The following is a 16,234-nucleotide window of genomic DNA, read 5'->3' as shown; positions in this document are numbered from 1 at the left end:
GAAAAATTGAAATCGCATCATATGACCCCTTTAAGATTTCACTTGCCAAGCAAGCTATTCCAGTTCATTCTAAATTTATTTAAAAGTGATCAAGCATTTATTTATTTTTTGGTAATGATACTGTACAAGTGGAACCAGGAGTGTTCCTTGTATTTATTTTTGTATTTGTTTCCAGATCTGACACATGGAAATGTCCTCTTTCTCCTCCTGTGACATTCACTCTGACATTTGCCATTTCCACAAGTAGACAGCCTGTGTTAGCAATCAGTGGACTGATAAACAAAGTTATTTTGATATGGGAAAGCAGCTGGCACAACATTTACCATGGTAAATTTACCAACATAATATGTGCCATAAGGAAGTTCAATAACTTCATTCACTTCTTGTAATTTGAGATGTGTTAATCTGATGGCAAGTCATTCCTCTGCTCTGCTAAAAGACTTTAGTGTCTGTGATTTAAGGAAAAGTAAGTAAGAAAATTTACTCAACCTCAGGTCATCCAAGATATAGATGATGTGATTATAGATTATTTTAAATTTGGTGAAATTTGGCAATACATCACTTGCTCACCAATGGATCCTCTGCAGTGAATGGGTGCCGTCAGAAATAGAAAAACAGTTCTAAACAAATATATATTGGTGAGTTTTAGTGTAAGAGGACAGCAGGGGATTGATTTTCACTGGAGGATGCACAATTATGGATTACGGACTGGTATGTTGGCTGGAAGTGACAGTTTAAAGTTAAAAGCCCTTCATGATGGATTATTATCTTATAGAAATTCAGCTTTTCACTTCACAAGTTGTTAACTGATGGACTGGAGTTGTGTGGATTGCTTGTGGATTATTGGGATAATTTTATCAGCTGTTTGAACTCTCATTCCGACGGCACCCATTCACTGCAGAGGATCCATTGGTGAGCAAGTGATATTATACTAAATCTCTCCAAATGTGTTCTGATGAAGAGACAAACTCATCTACATCTTAGATGGCTTGAGGATGAATATATTTTCAGCAAATTTTCATTTTTGGGTGAACTATTCCTTTAAAGTTGAATTGAAATGAAAATGTACCCTTTTTAAATGCATGTTATTGATTTTATTATGAATGATTCATTCTTGCATATGATTTGTTTTTATTTATTTATTTTGACCTTGTAACATTAAATCAAAATGTCATAGCTGGATCTTCCTACAGATTTCTAGCTCTTGTGACATATACAGGACTTCTCCAGTCATTTAGTCCGCTTAAACGCCGCCCTTGCAAGCTCATGTTCATCTGCATCCATTTTTGAGTGCAACGCCCACATCTCAAAATCCAATCAACAACTGATGCATAGAACCAAGTCCCGCCTACGTTTTTCCCCCAATAATCCATTAAACTCTGATGTACAATACAGAAGAAACGATCTGTCGCTACTTCTGTTTTGGCACATATTTTTAATGTTCATGCTTAGTTCTTGTTTAGTTTATTTGGGCCCTTACTAAACTATGTTTGGAGCTCCTCCCCAAACAAAAGCTCGACTGTCTCTAAACACAGCCCAAAGATAGCACACATCTAGTTTAACCAGGGTTCCTAGTTTAGGATGACAGCACACATCAAAGCAACAGTGTGTCATTCATCACATTAGGGTGGTGTCCAACAGCAGACCCGGTGATAGACAAGGCAGTGCTCGTAAAAAGGGGGTGGAAGTTGAGGTTGGAGGGGCATGCATGGAGATTTGCATGTCATTGCTTAACCGATACACTTCCCCAATGTCTGTGTCTGATTTTCTGTTCACTTTCTGAGTTTCTGTTCATGTCACCTGGAGAGAAACAGTATCATGGGAGATATCTGAAATGGAATGTATTTCAGGCAATTTGGGAATACAAGATTTAATAGTGTTTCGCTGTGATTTTGCACTACAGGAAGCCCACTCTTTACAAAATGGGGGTGAAAGATTGCCCTCAGTGCTATTTTGATGTGGAGATCAATAGAGAACTAGGTAAGATGTGACAGTGATTTTTATTTGGTTGTTCTGAAATACTCTTGTGTGAAGGTCAAACAGTTTAAAGTACTAAAGTAAAGTTTTGATAGAGAAATGCTTAAAATGTTTGCTTTTAGATTACCATTCATATATGTTTGGCATTCTATGGTTTTCAAAATCACTTTTCCAACTACAAAAATCGTGTTTAGTTCTCAACACCAGTGTTGCAAAAGGTAGCCTATTAAAGGGGTTCAGAGTTGTGTGATCTTTATCATAGCATTTGGTATAATTTTAAAGTATGAAGTTTTTATAAAAGATAAATCGTTAAACCAGTTAGTAATAAGCATTTAATACTGAAAGTGCAACATTATATGTCTATGTTTTGTAAAGTACTTGGATAATGGCAGTTAATATACCTGTGCCAGTGTGTGAGGAACTGTTGTGGCAGTCCACACCCTGACCTGCAGGGCTTTTTTAATGAACCACAGTTGTAGTGTGCACTAAGTCTACCACTAATTATGTGTTTTAAGAGAGATGTCTGTGTCATAAAACCAAAACCTTTTATTTAGTGATTTTACATCCATTACTTTACAAAGCAAATGTTTTAACACCCTGTTTATATTCATTTTATCGCTTATAAATGAAATGGATAACCCTGGCTTTATGTAAAAACACACTTAAATTTGAAGGCTCTTGTATTTGAATATGAAAGAGATGTTTTGGTTTGCCACACTGAAGTCAACCTGAATGTTATAGCCTATAAGTTGAATTGCAGCAGTCACACTAATCTAATAATGGTTTTCTTTAAGCGAGCTATGCAAAAGCACACCTAAATTTGAATGCTTTTGTATTTGAATATGAAGAAGATGTTTTGGTTTGCCACACCTGTCAACCTGTGAAGTCAACTTGAAAGTTATAATCTATATAAATTGAAATGCTATAGTCACACTAATCTAATAATGGCTTTTTATCCTTAAGCTTAAAACACAAAACATACAGGTGTAAGATTTCTGATCCACAAGTATAATGATTTATTTTGCTTTCTTCCAGTTGGACGAATTGTCTGTCAATTGTTCTCCGATGTTTGTCCCAAGACAAGCAAAAATTTTCTTTGCCTGTGCACTGGTACGTATACTTGACATGAGGTGTTTTATCATGCTAGACTTTGACTTTAAACCTGTAAAGAACTGCTTTGACCAATATTCTCTTAGGTAATTATATTATTTCACAAACATACTCAAATTTTTTACAGAGTCAACCTTGAACTCATTTTAGAGGTTTTATCTAAAATAAACTATAAAAACCTAATATAGGTTTTTAAATGGCTATTTCAATAATATAAATAATAATATAATAATATAATAATAGCCAAGGAAGCTGGCGTAACACCAACCAACTAACTAACCTTCATATAATATCCATTCATATCCTCTTATACAAGCATAAGCTTATCGGGCAATAGCACAAAAATAAACCTGGAGGTGACTAAATTCTGTCTGTGTAACGAAAAGTGCAGGTGTTTTGCTGACAGCACTGAAGAATGAACCAGAACTGTATTTACAGCCTGTTCCTAGAAGACAGAAGCCGCATTAGTCTGCATTGAGAAGGTTTGGTCATAAATTACAGTTAGTAAGGCTTGTGGTCAATACAGGGATCTTTTTTCTCACCAGCTGAGAGATTTCTGATCCACAAGTATAATGATTTATTTTGCTTTCTTCCAGTTGGACGAATTGTCTGTCAATTGTTCTCCGATGTTTGTCCCAAGACAAGCAAAAATTTTCTTTGCCTGTGCACTGGTACGTATACTTGACATGAGGTGTTTTATCATGCTAGACTTTGACTTTAAACCTGTAAAAAACTGCTTTGACCAATATTCTCTTAGGTAATTATATTATTTCACAAACATACTCAAATTTTTTACAGAGTCAACCTTGAACCCATTTTAGAGGTTTTATCTCAAATAAACTATAAAAACCTAATATAGGTTTTTAAATGGCTGTTTCAACATGTTAATCACATTGATAATAGCCAAGGAAGCTGGCATAACACCAACCAACTAACTAACCTTAATATAATATCCATTCATATCCTCTTGTACAAGCATAAGCTTATAGGGCAATAGCACAAAAATAAACCTGGAGGTGACTAAATTCTGGCTGTGTAACGAAAAGTGCAGGTGTTTTGCTGACAGCACTGAAGAATGAACCAGAACTGTATTTACAGCCTGTTCCTAGAAGACAGAAGCTGCATTAGTCTGCATTGAGAAGGTTTGGTCATAAATTACAGTTAGTAAGGCTTGTGGTCAATACAGGGATCTTTTTTCTCACCAGCTGAGATTGAAATAAGAGACACATCCATGCTGATCAGATAGGATTATCCTTTTGCTGTCTGTGTAACTGTATAATTCAGGACTGAGTCCAGTAGTTTAATTCAGAGTACAATACATTGATTCATTAAGTTTATCCACATTTCTAAGAGCTTAACCTGTGAAATCTTTTTTTTATTTATTTTTTGGTTTGGTTTGGTTAGGTTAGGTTAGGTTACGTACTGGGTCCGTTATATTCAAGTAATCAAAAACGGTGTATCATGTCATTCTGGGCAGTGCTGCCCACAGTGAAATCAAGCTGGTTCAAAATCCTGATTCTTATAGATGTATCTCAAATATAATATTTTACAATGTATTTTTCATTTTTTACTTGCAATATGATTGGTTTGGACATAGTATGTGCATCACAGTTTGCATTCTTGTGCACTATTCTCTGCCAGTTTTTTGTTTAAATAATGTGATTAGTGTGTTTCACTCTGAAAATTGCAAAAAGTGCACTTCAAATGCCTGGATGATGCACTTAATTAACCAAAAAAAAAAAAAAAACCTTAATTAAGTGTGGAATGTTGGACACTTCATGCTCTTAACTGTTGCATCTTTAATTAGTTACTAGAGGGGGAGGGCCTATTAGACTGATGTTGGATGACCGAGCGAGCATATATAATTCATACACTAGATAGTTAAATACAAGTGCAACTTATTCATTTATTCATTTGAGACACAACTAGTTTTGTTCATTATATGTTGTTTATTTTGTGCCATGTACAGAAAGCTCCAGTTCAAAATAAATTCACATGGTCTGCACATTGATAATGTAGTCAGAAATAAAGAAAATTAATAAATTACATTATGTGATGATGTTCAGAACATTTTCAGACTGATTGAAGTTTGATGTATATCTGTAGTTCTTCAAGGCAAAAGGAGGAATGCTTTCCATTCTGAGGATGACTCTCAGAGTTCCTCTGAGTCTTCATCTCAGTATTCCTCCTCTAATCGAGAGTCTGAAAAAAATTATGCATCTCGAAAGAGGAAAAGAAACTCAAAGAGAAAAAGAAGAGAGACAGTTAAAACAGCAGGACAAAGGTAAATGATTGTAACCAGTTCCATTTCCTATTATGCACAGTGAAAGCATCTATTTGCATTTATTTGTTATTCAGCCAATGATCTAAAGCAATAACACGTTTGGTATTCGCCTGCACTGACACTTTTCAGCTATATCACAGTTACAGTAAAAATAGTATACTGATAACCTTTTCCTGATTCATAGTCATGCTGAAGATGAGATGGCAGAGGAAGATGATGGTGAGACTGAGCAGAATGTGAAAAGGGAGAAGCCTGTGGTTCGACCAGAAGAGATCCCACCCGTGCCAGAAAACCGTTTCCTGCTCCGCAGAGACATGCCCCAGGAGGAGACAGTAAAAACGTTTGTATCTTTTGTACAATTCAACAAACATATGCTTCTTTTTTTCACTTAAACATCACAAGAGTCTTTCCTCTGCATCCCCAGTTATTAGATAACTGACATTTTCTATAGGGTCAAATTTTAAAGTGTTACTACAGAACCAAAGCTATTCATATTTTAGTAACATTTGTCCCTGCTTAACAATTAATCCCTGAAATCCATGGCTCAGCTTTGATGGTGTATTTTAAACCAAAAGAGTTAAAGTCTTGAAACTTTTCCCCCCAATAGGGCTGTGCAGGACACAGTCGTGGCACCAAATGACACAAAACCAACTGTCACAAAATCTGGACGCAAGATCAAAGGCCGTGGTACTATGGTATGACAGCCATGAATTACATTTATAACACATCCAGAAAAAAAACAAGACACAGAGTGACATTGTATGAAGTACAGCAGACAAAATGCATTTTTACAAACACAAAAATATATCAGCTGCTTTAATAATTGTTATAATTATTTCATTCTAATTATTTGTTAGAACTTAGAAAGTGCTTGATGGAAATGTTAGTTTGATTGGTTGGCCATGCATGAAATGTTGTTGTTTTTTATTCCCTCTGCAGAGGTACCATACCCCCCCTCGGTCAAAGTCCCGATCAGAGTCAGAAGGGGAACGGGAGAGCAGTGAGACTCCTCCACACTGGAAAGAGGAAATGCAGAGGACCAAGGCTTACCAGCCCCCTAGTGTGGAGAGATGGAGTAAAGGAGAAAGGTATATTCTTACACCATTTGAAAACGGGGCAATGATCAGTGTGAAATTCAAAATGATTGAATTTGCCAAGCCAATATTGGTAGTTTATTTCTGGTTTATATTAAAAGGTTTATATTATTTTGATTTGCTTTCAGATATGTGTTTAAAGTTGTGAAAAAACATAGTTGGGACATAGAGTTTGATTTTGTAGTTTTAAATATTGTTCAAACAGATGGGATGACAGAAGTGACACCCCAAGGTCTAGGTCAAGATCTGAAGAGCATTCCTTAAGTGAGGCTTCTGTATATTCCAGCCACCATCAATATAGAAAAGAAAAAAAGAAAACCAAACACAAGAAGAAAACAAAGAAACGAAAGCACTCAAAGAAGCATAAAAAGAACAAGACCAAGGAGATCTCCCAGTCTGAGGATGAGATGTCTGGGTCCTCAGGCAAGAGGTCAAAGCCCTCAAGCCATGCTGAAAGGAGACATTCTCGATCACGCTCTCATTCTTACTCTCGCTCATCGTCGCATCACTCCCACAGATCGTATCGATCGGAATCAGAAAGGAGACGTTACTTATCAAGCTCTTCTAGAGATTCACGATCTTATTCGAGGTCCAGGAGCAGATCCTATTCCAGAAGTCGCTCAAGGTCTGATAAGCGGGTTAGGTCATCCATGAGGTCAAGGCATAGTCGATCAGGGCGGTCTGTTACTCATTCTAGGTCACTGTCTCATTCTCGATCCAGATACAGGACAAGGTCAAGAACCAGATCAAACTCTAGGAGAAAAAGAAATGAGTTGAGATCCCCTCGGAAGTCAAAGCCTACAGAGGGTGGTATTTCCAAATTGGACAAGCCTGTCCCTAAATCAGTTCAAGGTGAAGAACCTAAAGCCCAACCAGCAGCATCTTCAGAGAGTGCTTCTGTGTTGCCTTTGAGTGACAGTCCACCTCCTTCTCGATGGAAACCAGGCCAAAAACCCTGGAAACCCTCTTATGTCCGCATTCAAGAAATCAAAGTAAAATCAGCCCCAGCTTCAAATGCACTAATCAGCCCATCATCAAATGTACCTCTGGAGACAGTGTCCTCTCTAAAGCCAGACATGGCTGTTAGTCAAAGCGACCCCAGCAGCAGTAACAATAATGTTTCTGATAGACTCCTGCAAAGCAGTTTGTCCAGGAGCAGGTCACCTATTCGATCACAAAGTAGCAGTAAATCACAGAGTCAGTACGGCAGCAGATCTTCCTCCTGCAGTAGGTCAGAATCGTATGATTCATACAAAAGAAGATCCACTGAAAAAAAAAGAAAACATCGTAAATCTAACAGAAATAGCCAAAAGAGGGACAAGCATGCAAATCATGGTAGTGGCCATAAAGATTCATCTCCCTTCTCAGGGGACATATCAGATAATCCATACAGTGCTATCCACGGACACAATGACTCCTTGGTTCAGAGAAACACACTGAAAAGCACAAATCCCAGTCAAAGGAAAGAACCAGTAGTGGACAACAATAATGCATCTGGATGGGAAATTGAAGGAGAGAACTCAAGTAAGACTACTACTGCTGTTGAACACCACCAACTCCTTTTTAGGCAAGAAGGACTTACTGAAACGAAAAAGAGACACATTTTGTATCATTGCTGGGAATCTGAGAGTGACTCTGAAATGCCAGACAAAAAGGTAGTTAGTGATGCCAAACATGTGTCTGAAAAAGAGGAGGGAGAGGCTAGTTCAGAATCAGAATATGAATACCCTTTATGGTCCTCTAACAAGTCAAACCAAGGTGCAGAAATGTCTAATGAATTAAAAGGTAATGAGGAACTGTCTGCAGACATAAAAACTTCAAAGCACAAGAGCAAGAAAGCCAAGCGGAAGCACAAGCACAAGAGGAGGAACTCTTCCAGGTCAGGATCTCACAGATCCAAGGCCAAGAAATCAAAGAAGCACCAAAAGCCGAAAGAGACATTTCACTGGCAGCCTCCACTGGAGTTTGGTGATGAAGGTGAGGAGGAGGATTATGTCACACAAGCAAAACAATTTCACATAGAAAATCCTGATGCTGTCAATGATGGAGCAAAAAGGCGTATAAAAGCTGAAAAGATCAAGCACCAAGTCTCAGAAAATAAGGATGGGGATCAAGGAATTCTTGAATCATCACAAGATACGTTTTCAATAGAGTCTTCTAAAGGTATTGATAAGAATGGGAAGGTGACTGAAAGCCAAAAATCAAAGCTAAATAGCAATACCAAAAGAAGTCCAGCTCAAAGCCATCTAGAGATCCATACCAATCTTTCAGACACTAACTTGGCAAGTAACAAACCAATATACCTAAATAAAGTTGACATATGTCCTCCAGAGTGCATCCCAGAAGCTAAGCAAGCAGGTCCAAAAACGATAGGCTTTTCCCCTCTAAAAAGTATTCGAAATGATGGTAGTGCACTTGTTCCACCGCAAATAGAAAAAGGAAACTCCGTAACTACTGGATTTGTTTTACCTCAAGGCAGTCAGCCAGAGGAATCTGTACCTGGTGACAGTTATTTCTCAGCAGTTGAAAATAAATGGAAACCTTTGACAGGCATGACTGTTGCGCAGGCCATTACTACAAAACCTTTGATTATGAAAATAAATAAGCAGCAAGATCAACTGGAGGGAAAGGCCCAGGGTCTCAAGATTGAGATCAAGAGCCAGAGCAGAGTCCGTCCAGGATCCTTATTTGATGAGGTACGAAAGACAGCTCGGTTAAATCAGAGACCCAGAAATCAAGACAGCTCAAGTGAAGAAGACTCTCTTCCAGCAACAGGAGAAAGGGCTGGATCCCATAATCACTCTCGGAACAAGTCGAGGTCTGTGTCCAGCCACAGGACCCACCACAGAAGTAGGTCCCATTCATATAGCCGGTCCAGAAGCTACACCTACTCTTCCAGGTTGGTTACAACAGGCAATGTTTTATGTCTTCGTATGTCCAATATTTTATGTCAAGTTAATTTTGTATGTTTTAATTGTTCACACAGGAGCTACAGTAGAAGTAGAAGCAGGAGTAGATACAGCAGAGGACACTCCCGTTCTCGAAGTAGCACCTACCGAAGTTACCGTAGGTAAGTGTTGAAAGATATTTATCTTTGATATGTGTGTTATGGGGATTAAAATGTTTTTAATTAAGATGCCACGGTGATCTTGTTTTAGCCACACAGACCGTAGAAGTCGGTACAGAGGTTGCCACAGATCAAGGTGAGCATGGAGCCAAAATTATTCATGCATTTTGACTGCAACCTAGTGTCGCTTTATTATTCATAATTATGTCTTTTGTTCCTGGAAATACAGGTCTGACTCTTACGATAGTTCTTCTAGCCGTAGCAGGAGAAGAGGGCATCGAAGAAGTGAGAGCTCTGACTGCATGTCCAGGTACATCATAAATAAATCCATGTATTATTGAAACTGTCTTGTTTGAATTTGATAATGTGCCTCACTGAAGCTAATTCTTTGATGTGTGTCTTCACGTTCAGGTCATATCGCTCATACAGTCGCAGTTCCTCCAGGAGGCGAAGTCATAGCCGAAGCAGTCGATACAGCTGAGCTGATTTTAAGAAGATGTAGCATTAAGTCTCCTTCTCCTCCATATGGTTTTCTGAACGAATGGCTCCATTTAAGTTTGGAGAAGTATGTCCTTTGATGTACACTGTATAATCATTTAATGTGTAATTCACACACATTCTGCTGTATTTTTTCCAAATGTGTCTATGTATGAATGTACATTTGAAACAAAATGAGTCACTTTTTTATTCTAGTACACTTTTTTTTTGTATCCCTAAGAAAAGGAGCATAGAAGCCCTCCAGCTGTAAAGCCAAGGTTATATGTCAACAGCCACTTACCTCAGTCCTTTGAAGATAAAAATCTGTGAAATGTAAGTCATGTTTTGACGTGACACACAGTTGTATTAAACAAATCAATGGTAGACATGGATGGGAAATGTTTAGTTTTGGCCAAATGAACGTGTTGTGTTTAAAAGGTTGCCCTCAGTGCATTTTTTTTATTTGTCCATAAAAACTAAAAATCTTACTGAATGTATCTAGTGCTGCTTATTGATACACCATTTAAATATAACAAACGAATCTTGCCAACTGGAAATAAATCTACATTTTTTTGTGAAATCCTATAAGTGTGCTGTACAATGTGTATTCTGTGAAATGTGTTCTTGTAGCAACACCTACTTCACGTTTCGGTGACTCCTCCAAATATACACATAGTTGAGTGAGATGCATTAGAATGTGGATAAAAGTTTTTGTAAGTCCATCTCAAGCATGTTTCTAAGTTGTAAGTCCATCTCAAGCATGTTTCTAAGTATTGTCCACTACAAGCATGTCTGCTTTTTGATTTAGTCCTTTGCTATTACCTTTTTAAGGCTATTACTTTGCTTTGTACTGGTGGGGATACTGTACATGCAAAATTGCTGGGGTACACCAGGATCAGAATTGACAACCACTGCACTGATACTACTGCATCCAAATGTACTGTCAGAGTATGAACTGAATTTTCTGATGAAGAATTCACTTTTGGCTGTTGTTCTAAATTGTTCTTTAGTATAAACTGTATACATTTCTAGATGTACTACACATACTAACAATCATAAAAGTACAGTTTAACCACAAAGAGCAATTTTATTGGTACCTAAAGTACTGAAACATAAGAGCTCAGATCACATTTCTCAATTTTTTTTGTTAAATTCTTTTTAACATTTCACATCTGACAGGTCCTTCACTCCTGTGGCCTTATGGGATAGTGTTTACCGTTTGCTCACTTAAAGGCTTAGTTCACCCAAAATTGAAAATTCTGTCATTAATTACTTACCCTCATGTCGTTTCAAACCCGTAAGACCTCCGTTCATCTTTGGAACACAAATTACGTCCGCTGGATGAATTAATGACAGATCATGTTCCATGAAGATATTTAGTTAATTTCCTACTGTAAATATATCAAAACTTAATTTTTGATCAGTAATATGCATTGCTAAGAACTTCATTTGGACAACTTTAAAGGTGATTTTCTCAATATTTAGATTTTTTTTGCACCCTCAGATTCCAGAATTTCAAATAGTTGTATCTCAGCCAAATGTGGTCCTATCCTAACAAACCATACATCAACAGAAAGCTTATTTATTCAGCTTACAGATGATGTATAAATCTCAATTTCGAAAAATTGACCCTTATGACTGGTTTTGTGGTCCAGGGTCACAAATTTGAACACAGGATATAATTGCTCTGGTTGCCTGCTGTTTCAGGATTCAGCATGCTCTCATGCACACAGTGAGATACTGTCAAACATGCAAGGTCTTAAGCACCTGGGAGACAAATGCTCCATGTCCCCATAATGGCAGATCGTATTGATTACACATTTTTAGCAGTAGATGTAGACTACAGCTCGGACAGGAAAAAAAATATCCAGTGCAATGGCCCTTTAAAACTTCTGACAAAAGCCCATATGATCCCGAGCTCCAATCACCCATTCCTACTGCAAAAGCAGCCTCTGCATTTTTGTCTGTCTGAATGCTGCTAGCACGGCGGAAAAAAACTGTGAGGGGAAGGAAAACTGAAGAAATGTGAAAATCCAACGTACTATTACATGGCGAGGCGGAAGTCCTGCGCAAATGGAGTTATTCGCGGACTCCTTCGATGCTAGAGACCCCGGATCAAAATGGTACAGTAGACAACGACATTTTGATCATTTTATATCCATATTTTATTTCTTGTAATTTTAAACGACTTAGCTAGGCCGATTAAACTTGCAATAGTTTGTCCCGGGATGTGTCTGAGTTTTGAATGTGTTAGATATCGTGATGTCGCCAATAAATTTGACCGCAAAATGAAGTTTGCAACTTGCACAGAACGCCGACAGCCGCAGAAATTGGAAGGTTAACAAGAATGCAACGGCTACAATAGCTACATTGTTGCATTTAAAGAGTTAAATTCTCTCATATCAGTGTGGAGGATCACGTCGTGACTGGTGCTTTTCGTGGACATTGATGCATGCAAAATTCAATTTAAAAAATATTTTTAAATTCCAAATATACTTTTGAAATCAGAGACTTTGTTGCACGGGACGAGACCGAATTCATGTCACAACACTGTTAACTTCACATCATGACCTCAAAAAATGTGTGCATCCTCCATCCATAGAGTTCATATTTCAGTTGTGCAGTAACTGAGTCTCCAAATACATGCTGAAGGCGCTACACATACAGGAGCTTAGAAACATTATAGTTTAAATACCATTTAAAGTAGTTTATGATTAGATTAAAAAAAAATTCCAAATGTGCTACTCCTAGATACAATTAGACGTAGCCCAGACCAAACATAAGTTATTTCCAGAACTGGACATTTTTTACATCACTGAATTATTGACATTAAATGAGTTATGAATCATAATGAATCCGTTTTCTTTATTTCAGTATTTCCTTGACTACCTCTGTAAAACAATTTTTACAAATCCTTATCCGTTAAAACATAACGATCATATATATAAAGGAATAAAATAGTAAAATAAGAAAAGAATGATAAATGAGATGTCTTACAAACAGATTTTTTTTTTATCAGGTTTTTTGTTTGTTTTTGTTTTTTGTATTGAGTATTTTAATATTTTATATTCTTAATAAACTGAGGGAGAGCATCAGAGAGGTTGCGGGGGATGAAAGCACAGCAGTGTTGATTTTAGGAATGCTCATTAAAAATAGAGCATGTTTATTATAGTACAGTGGTGCTGTAATCCAGAGGCCTCTTCACATCTGGAAGCCGGGTTAATATTTGGGTCAGGTCACTACTTTAGTGTCACGACCCTGCAGTGGCTTAATTTTGCTTTGAAAAGTGGTGGGGACACCGCGCAACTTGTTTTGCTAGTTTTTTTATTTAATAACCTAATTTACTTGGGGACTGGGTTTAGAGTTGGACAAACTTAATTTTTGCGTTTCAAAAATACATCGATGTGCCAGGGGCGGTGCCAGAGAATTTTGAACGCAGGTAGATCACTGACAGAGGGAGCTGGGCAATTCAGGGCTCCAGACTCATTCTTCCCACTGGTTGCTCTTTTGCGATTAACTTTCTCAGTTGGTTGCACGAGCACGGTTTTTTATTTTTATTATTTTTCATTTTTTTGTGCTACAACATGCTATTAATCAATGAATACGTCTATAGCCTATATTGAAGTATGGTTAATATATTATTATATTAATCAATTTAATATAACGTGCGACTACACTTAAAAATAAAGGTGCTTCACGATCCCATAGAAGAACCTTTTTGTCTAAATGGTTCCATAAAGAACCTTTAACATCTGAAGAACCTTTCTGTTTGACAAAAGGTTCTTTGTGGCGAAAGAAGGTTCTTCAGATTATAAAAGGGTAAGAAAGTGATGGTTCTTTAAAGAAGCTTTGACTGAATGGTTCTTTGTGGAACCAAAAATGGTTCTTCTATGGCATCGCTTGAAGAACCTTTTGAAGCACCTTTATTTTTAAGAGTGTAGTTGACTAGAAACATCTTTAGTAGAGGGCAGGCTTACTTAGCACAAGGAAGCTCTCCAAAATGCTATAGCCTAATGACATTACGAAAAGTGCGACAGCTGCAAATCACGTCGTTATTGCACTGCACGAGCTATGCATGCGTAAGGAGTCAAATGTTTTTTTTGTTGTTGTTTTTTATCACCCTAATTGGATTATGAAGAATGATTTGTTGATCTTGTTTTTCCTTTAATACATACCTTCCGCAATATATTTTTCAATTACTTTCAAAAAGGGGTAGGGACAATATCGACCCTGGCAAAAAGTGGTGGGGACATGTCCCACCCGTCCCACCCGCAAATTACGCCTATGCGACCCTGTCTTTTTGACCTCTAGTTGCTCGCTTGACTTTTTTCACATGACCCTTAAAAAGGTTGTTATTTTTAATTTTTTTATACAGTGCATTTCCTCTTCGGCTGTAGTAGACAAAAAATTAAGTTTAATATGCATTGTCTATTGTTGGTTGGCATGTGAAATGAGTCAGAACCCTACGAACTCCTTTACGCCTCCATTAATGCATTGTTTATGAGAATATAATCAATTTTAGACAATCACCACCAGAATATCACTTGATGATAACATTAACCAGTTTTAATTTCCAAAACGCTCTGTAATAACAGAAAAGGAGCTGTACTTCTTCAGCTGCATCTATTGCACTTGGTGACTAGTCCCCATTGCTAGCTAAGCATTGGTGGTAAAAGCACCAAGGTCATAATGGGTTTTAGATGTATACTGAAAAAGCCTAAGATAAATGAATAAATGCATCGAATGCACTCTAGAATGAATTGTTGCATGATGATTTCCTAACGTGAACATACGTGAATTGGCCCTTTGTTAACTGTTCGTCATGAAAGCGCTATGAAAATTTGTATTTTAGGAAGAACTGAAATAGAACGACTCCTGCTAAACTCTGCAGTCTTGTCCTTTAGTGCTGCGGCCTGGAAAAAAGCATCATGCTGAGGGTTTTTATGTAACCATCTATTCAGGACATTCCTGCCCACCCTTGTCTTTGAGGCTTCGTTGTCTCTCAGTGCTCTGCTGTTGGGGTAACTTAAATCCACGTGGCAAGTGCTCCTCAAACGGCTCCCAGCATTCAACTCAAGCCATGTTCTTATTATTATCGACGTTGAAAAAAGTTGCGCCGCTTAAAGAGACAGTTCACCCCAACGTTACAATACTGTAATCATTTACTCACCCTCAAGTTGTTCCAAACCTGTATGAGTTTCTTTCTTCTGTTGAACACAAAAGAAGATATTTTGAAGAATGTTGATAACCGAACAGTTTAAGATAGCCATTGACTTCCATAGTATGGGGAAAAATATTATGGAAGTCAATGGCTACCAGCAACTGTTCGGTATCCAACATTGTTCAAAATATCTTCTTTTGTGTCATTTTATTTATTTTCGCTGAATCTGTACAATTTTACTCTTTATCAACACACATTTCCTTCCTTCTCCTTTTTGGTTATGGGAAAGAGAAGACATTTATTTCCCTATTTCACAGTTGTCTTTCTCCCAGTGTCCATGTTGTCAGGTTCAGTTCCTCACATTGCTGCATACTTAGGCCAGAGTTTGTACATGGAGTGGAGTTGTGGCAGTTTGTGTTTGTGCTTTATGTGGCAGAGACATGCCAACTCCACAGGCTCTTCTCTTGGTCAGAAGTCCTGACTCAGCTCCTTCTCACATAGCTCAGGCTGAATTCTCCTGGCAGTCCTGCTCTGGACATGGTAACATAGCAGATCACAGTCTACAACCTTGATTATTCAGTTCCTGCATTGGATAAGCTTAAAGGGTTAGTTCACCCAAAAATGAAAATTAGTCCATAAATTACTCACCCTCAAGTCATCCTAGGTGTATGTGACTTTCTTCTTTCAGACAAATCCAGTCGGAGTTATATTAAAAATTGTCTTTGATCTTTCTAGCTGTTTCATGGCACTCAGCGGGTGTTGCATGCATTAGTCCAAAAGAAGTTAAATAAAAAGCGCCCATCCATAAAAAAAGTGTCTCACACAGCTCCGGGGGGTGAACAAAGGCCTTCTGTATCGAATCAATTCGTTTTTGTAAGAAAAATATCCATATTCAAAACTTAATAATCACTTTAATGTAGCTTGCGCCAACAGTCCTACACGGAAGCATCTCCGGGCTGATGACGTATGAGTTCAGCACTGCGCATGCGCCAGTGAGTCTTCTGAAAACCAGTGTTTGTTAACAGGAGCAAAGGAAGCAAAGTTTCCTTACTTTAGCAAAGGAA

General features: G+C 37.7%; 1 protein-coding gene, 1 long non-coding RNA gene and 1 pseudogene across 3 annotated transcripts in view; all 3 read left to right on the top strand.

Moving 5' to 3' along the window:
• LOC107584953 (uncharacterized) overlaps window positions 1-3,088 on the top strand; it is a 7,371-nt gene extending 4,283 nt beyond the window's left edge. The window contains exons 2-3 of one of the 2 annotated variants that reach the window (XR_001609200.1): window positions 1,785-1,980; window positions 3,013-3,088. This is a non-coding gene — a long non-coding RNA (uncharacterized lncRNA). The remainder of the gene's footprint in view (window positions 1-1,784; window positions 1,981-3,012) is intronic. The other variant, XR_001609199.1, reaches the window with a different exon arrangement.
• A 2,092-nt stretch (window positions 3,089-5,180) lies between these two features.
• Window positions 5,181-10,589, top strand: LOC107584951 (NK-tumor recognition protein-like; the record flags this gene model as incomplete). Its single annotated transcript, XM_016271731.1, has 9 exons — window positions 5,181-5,371; window positions 5,556-5,711; window positions 5,979-6,066; window positions 6,311-6,459; window positions 6,671-9,364; window positions 9,452-9,535; window positions 9,624-9,668; window positions 9,762-9,842; window positions 9,944-10,589. Coding segments are annotated over 9 exons (3,558 nt in total), but the record flags the coding sequence as incomplete, so codon positions are not given.
• Window positions 10,590-11,945: 1,356 nt separating this feature from the next.
• Window positions 11,946-16,234, top strand: part of LOC107584950 (zinc finger and BTB domain-containing protein 47-like) — a 26,208-nt pseudogene continuing 21,919 nt past the window's right edge.

The sequence above is a fragment of the Sinocyclocheilus grahami genome, unplaced genomic scaffold (genome assembly GCF_001515645.1).
Source record: "Sinocyclocheilus grahami isolate Dianchi unplaced genomic scaffold, SAMN03320097.WGS_v1.1 scaffold65.1, whole genome shotgun sequence".
Lineage (NCBI taxonomy): Eukaryota > Metazoa > Chordata > Actinopteri > Cypriniformes > Cyprinidae > Sinocyclocheilus > Sinocyclocheilus grahami.
The sequence above is the reverse complement of the archived record's forward strand: the minus strand, read 5'-3'. Positions and strand labels throughout refer to the sequence as shown.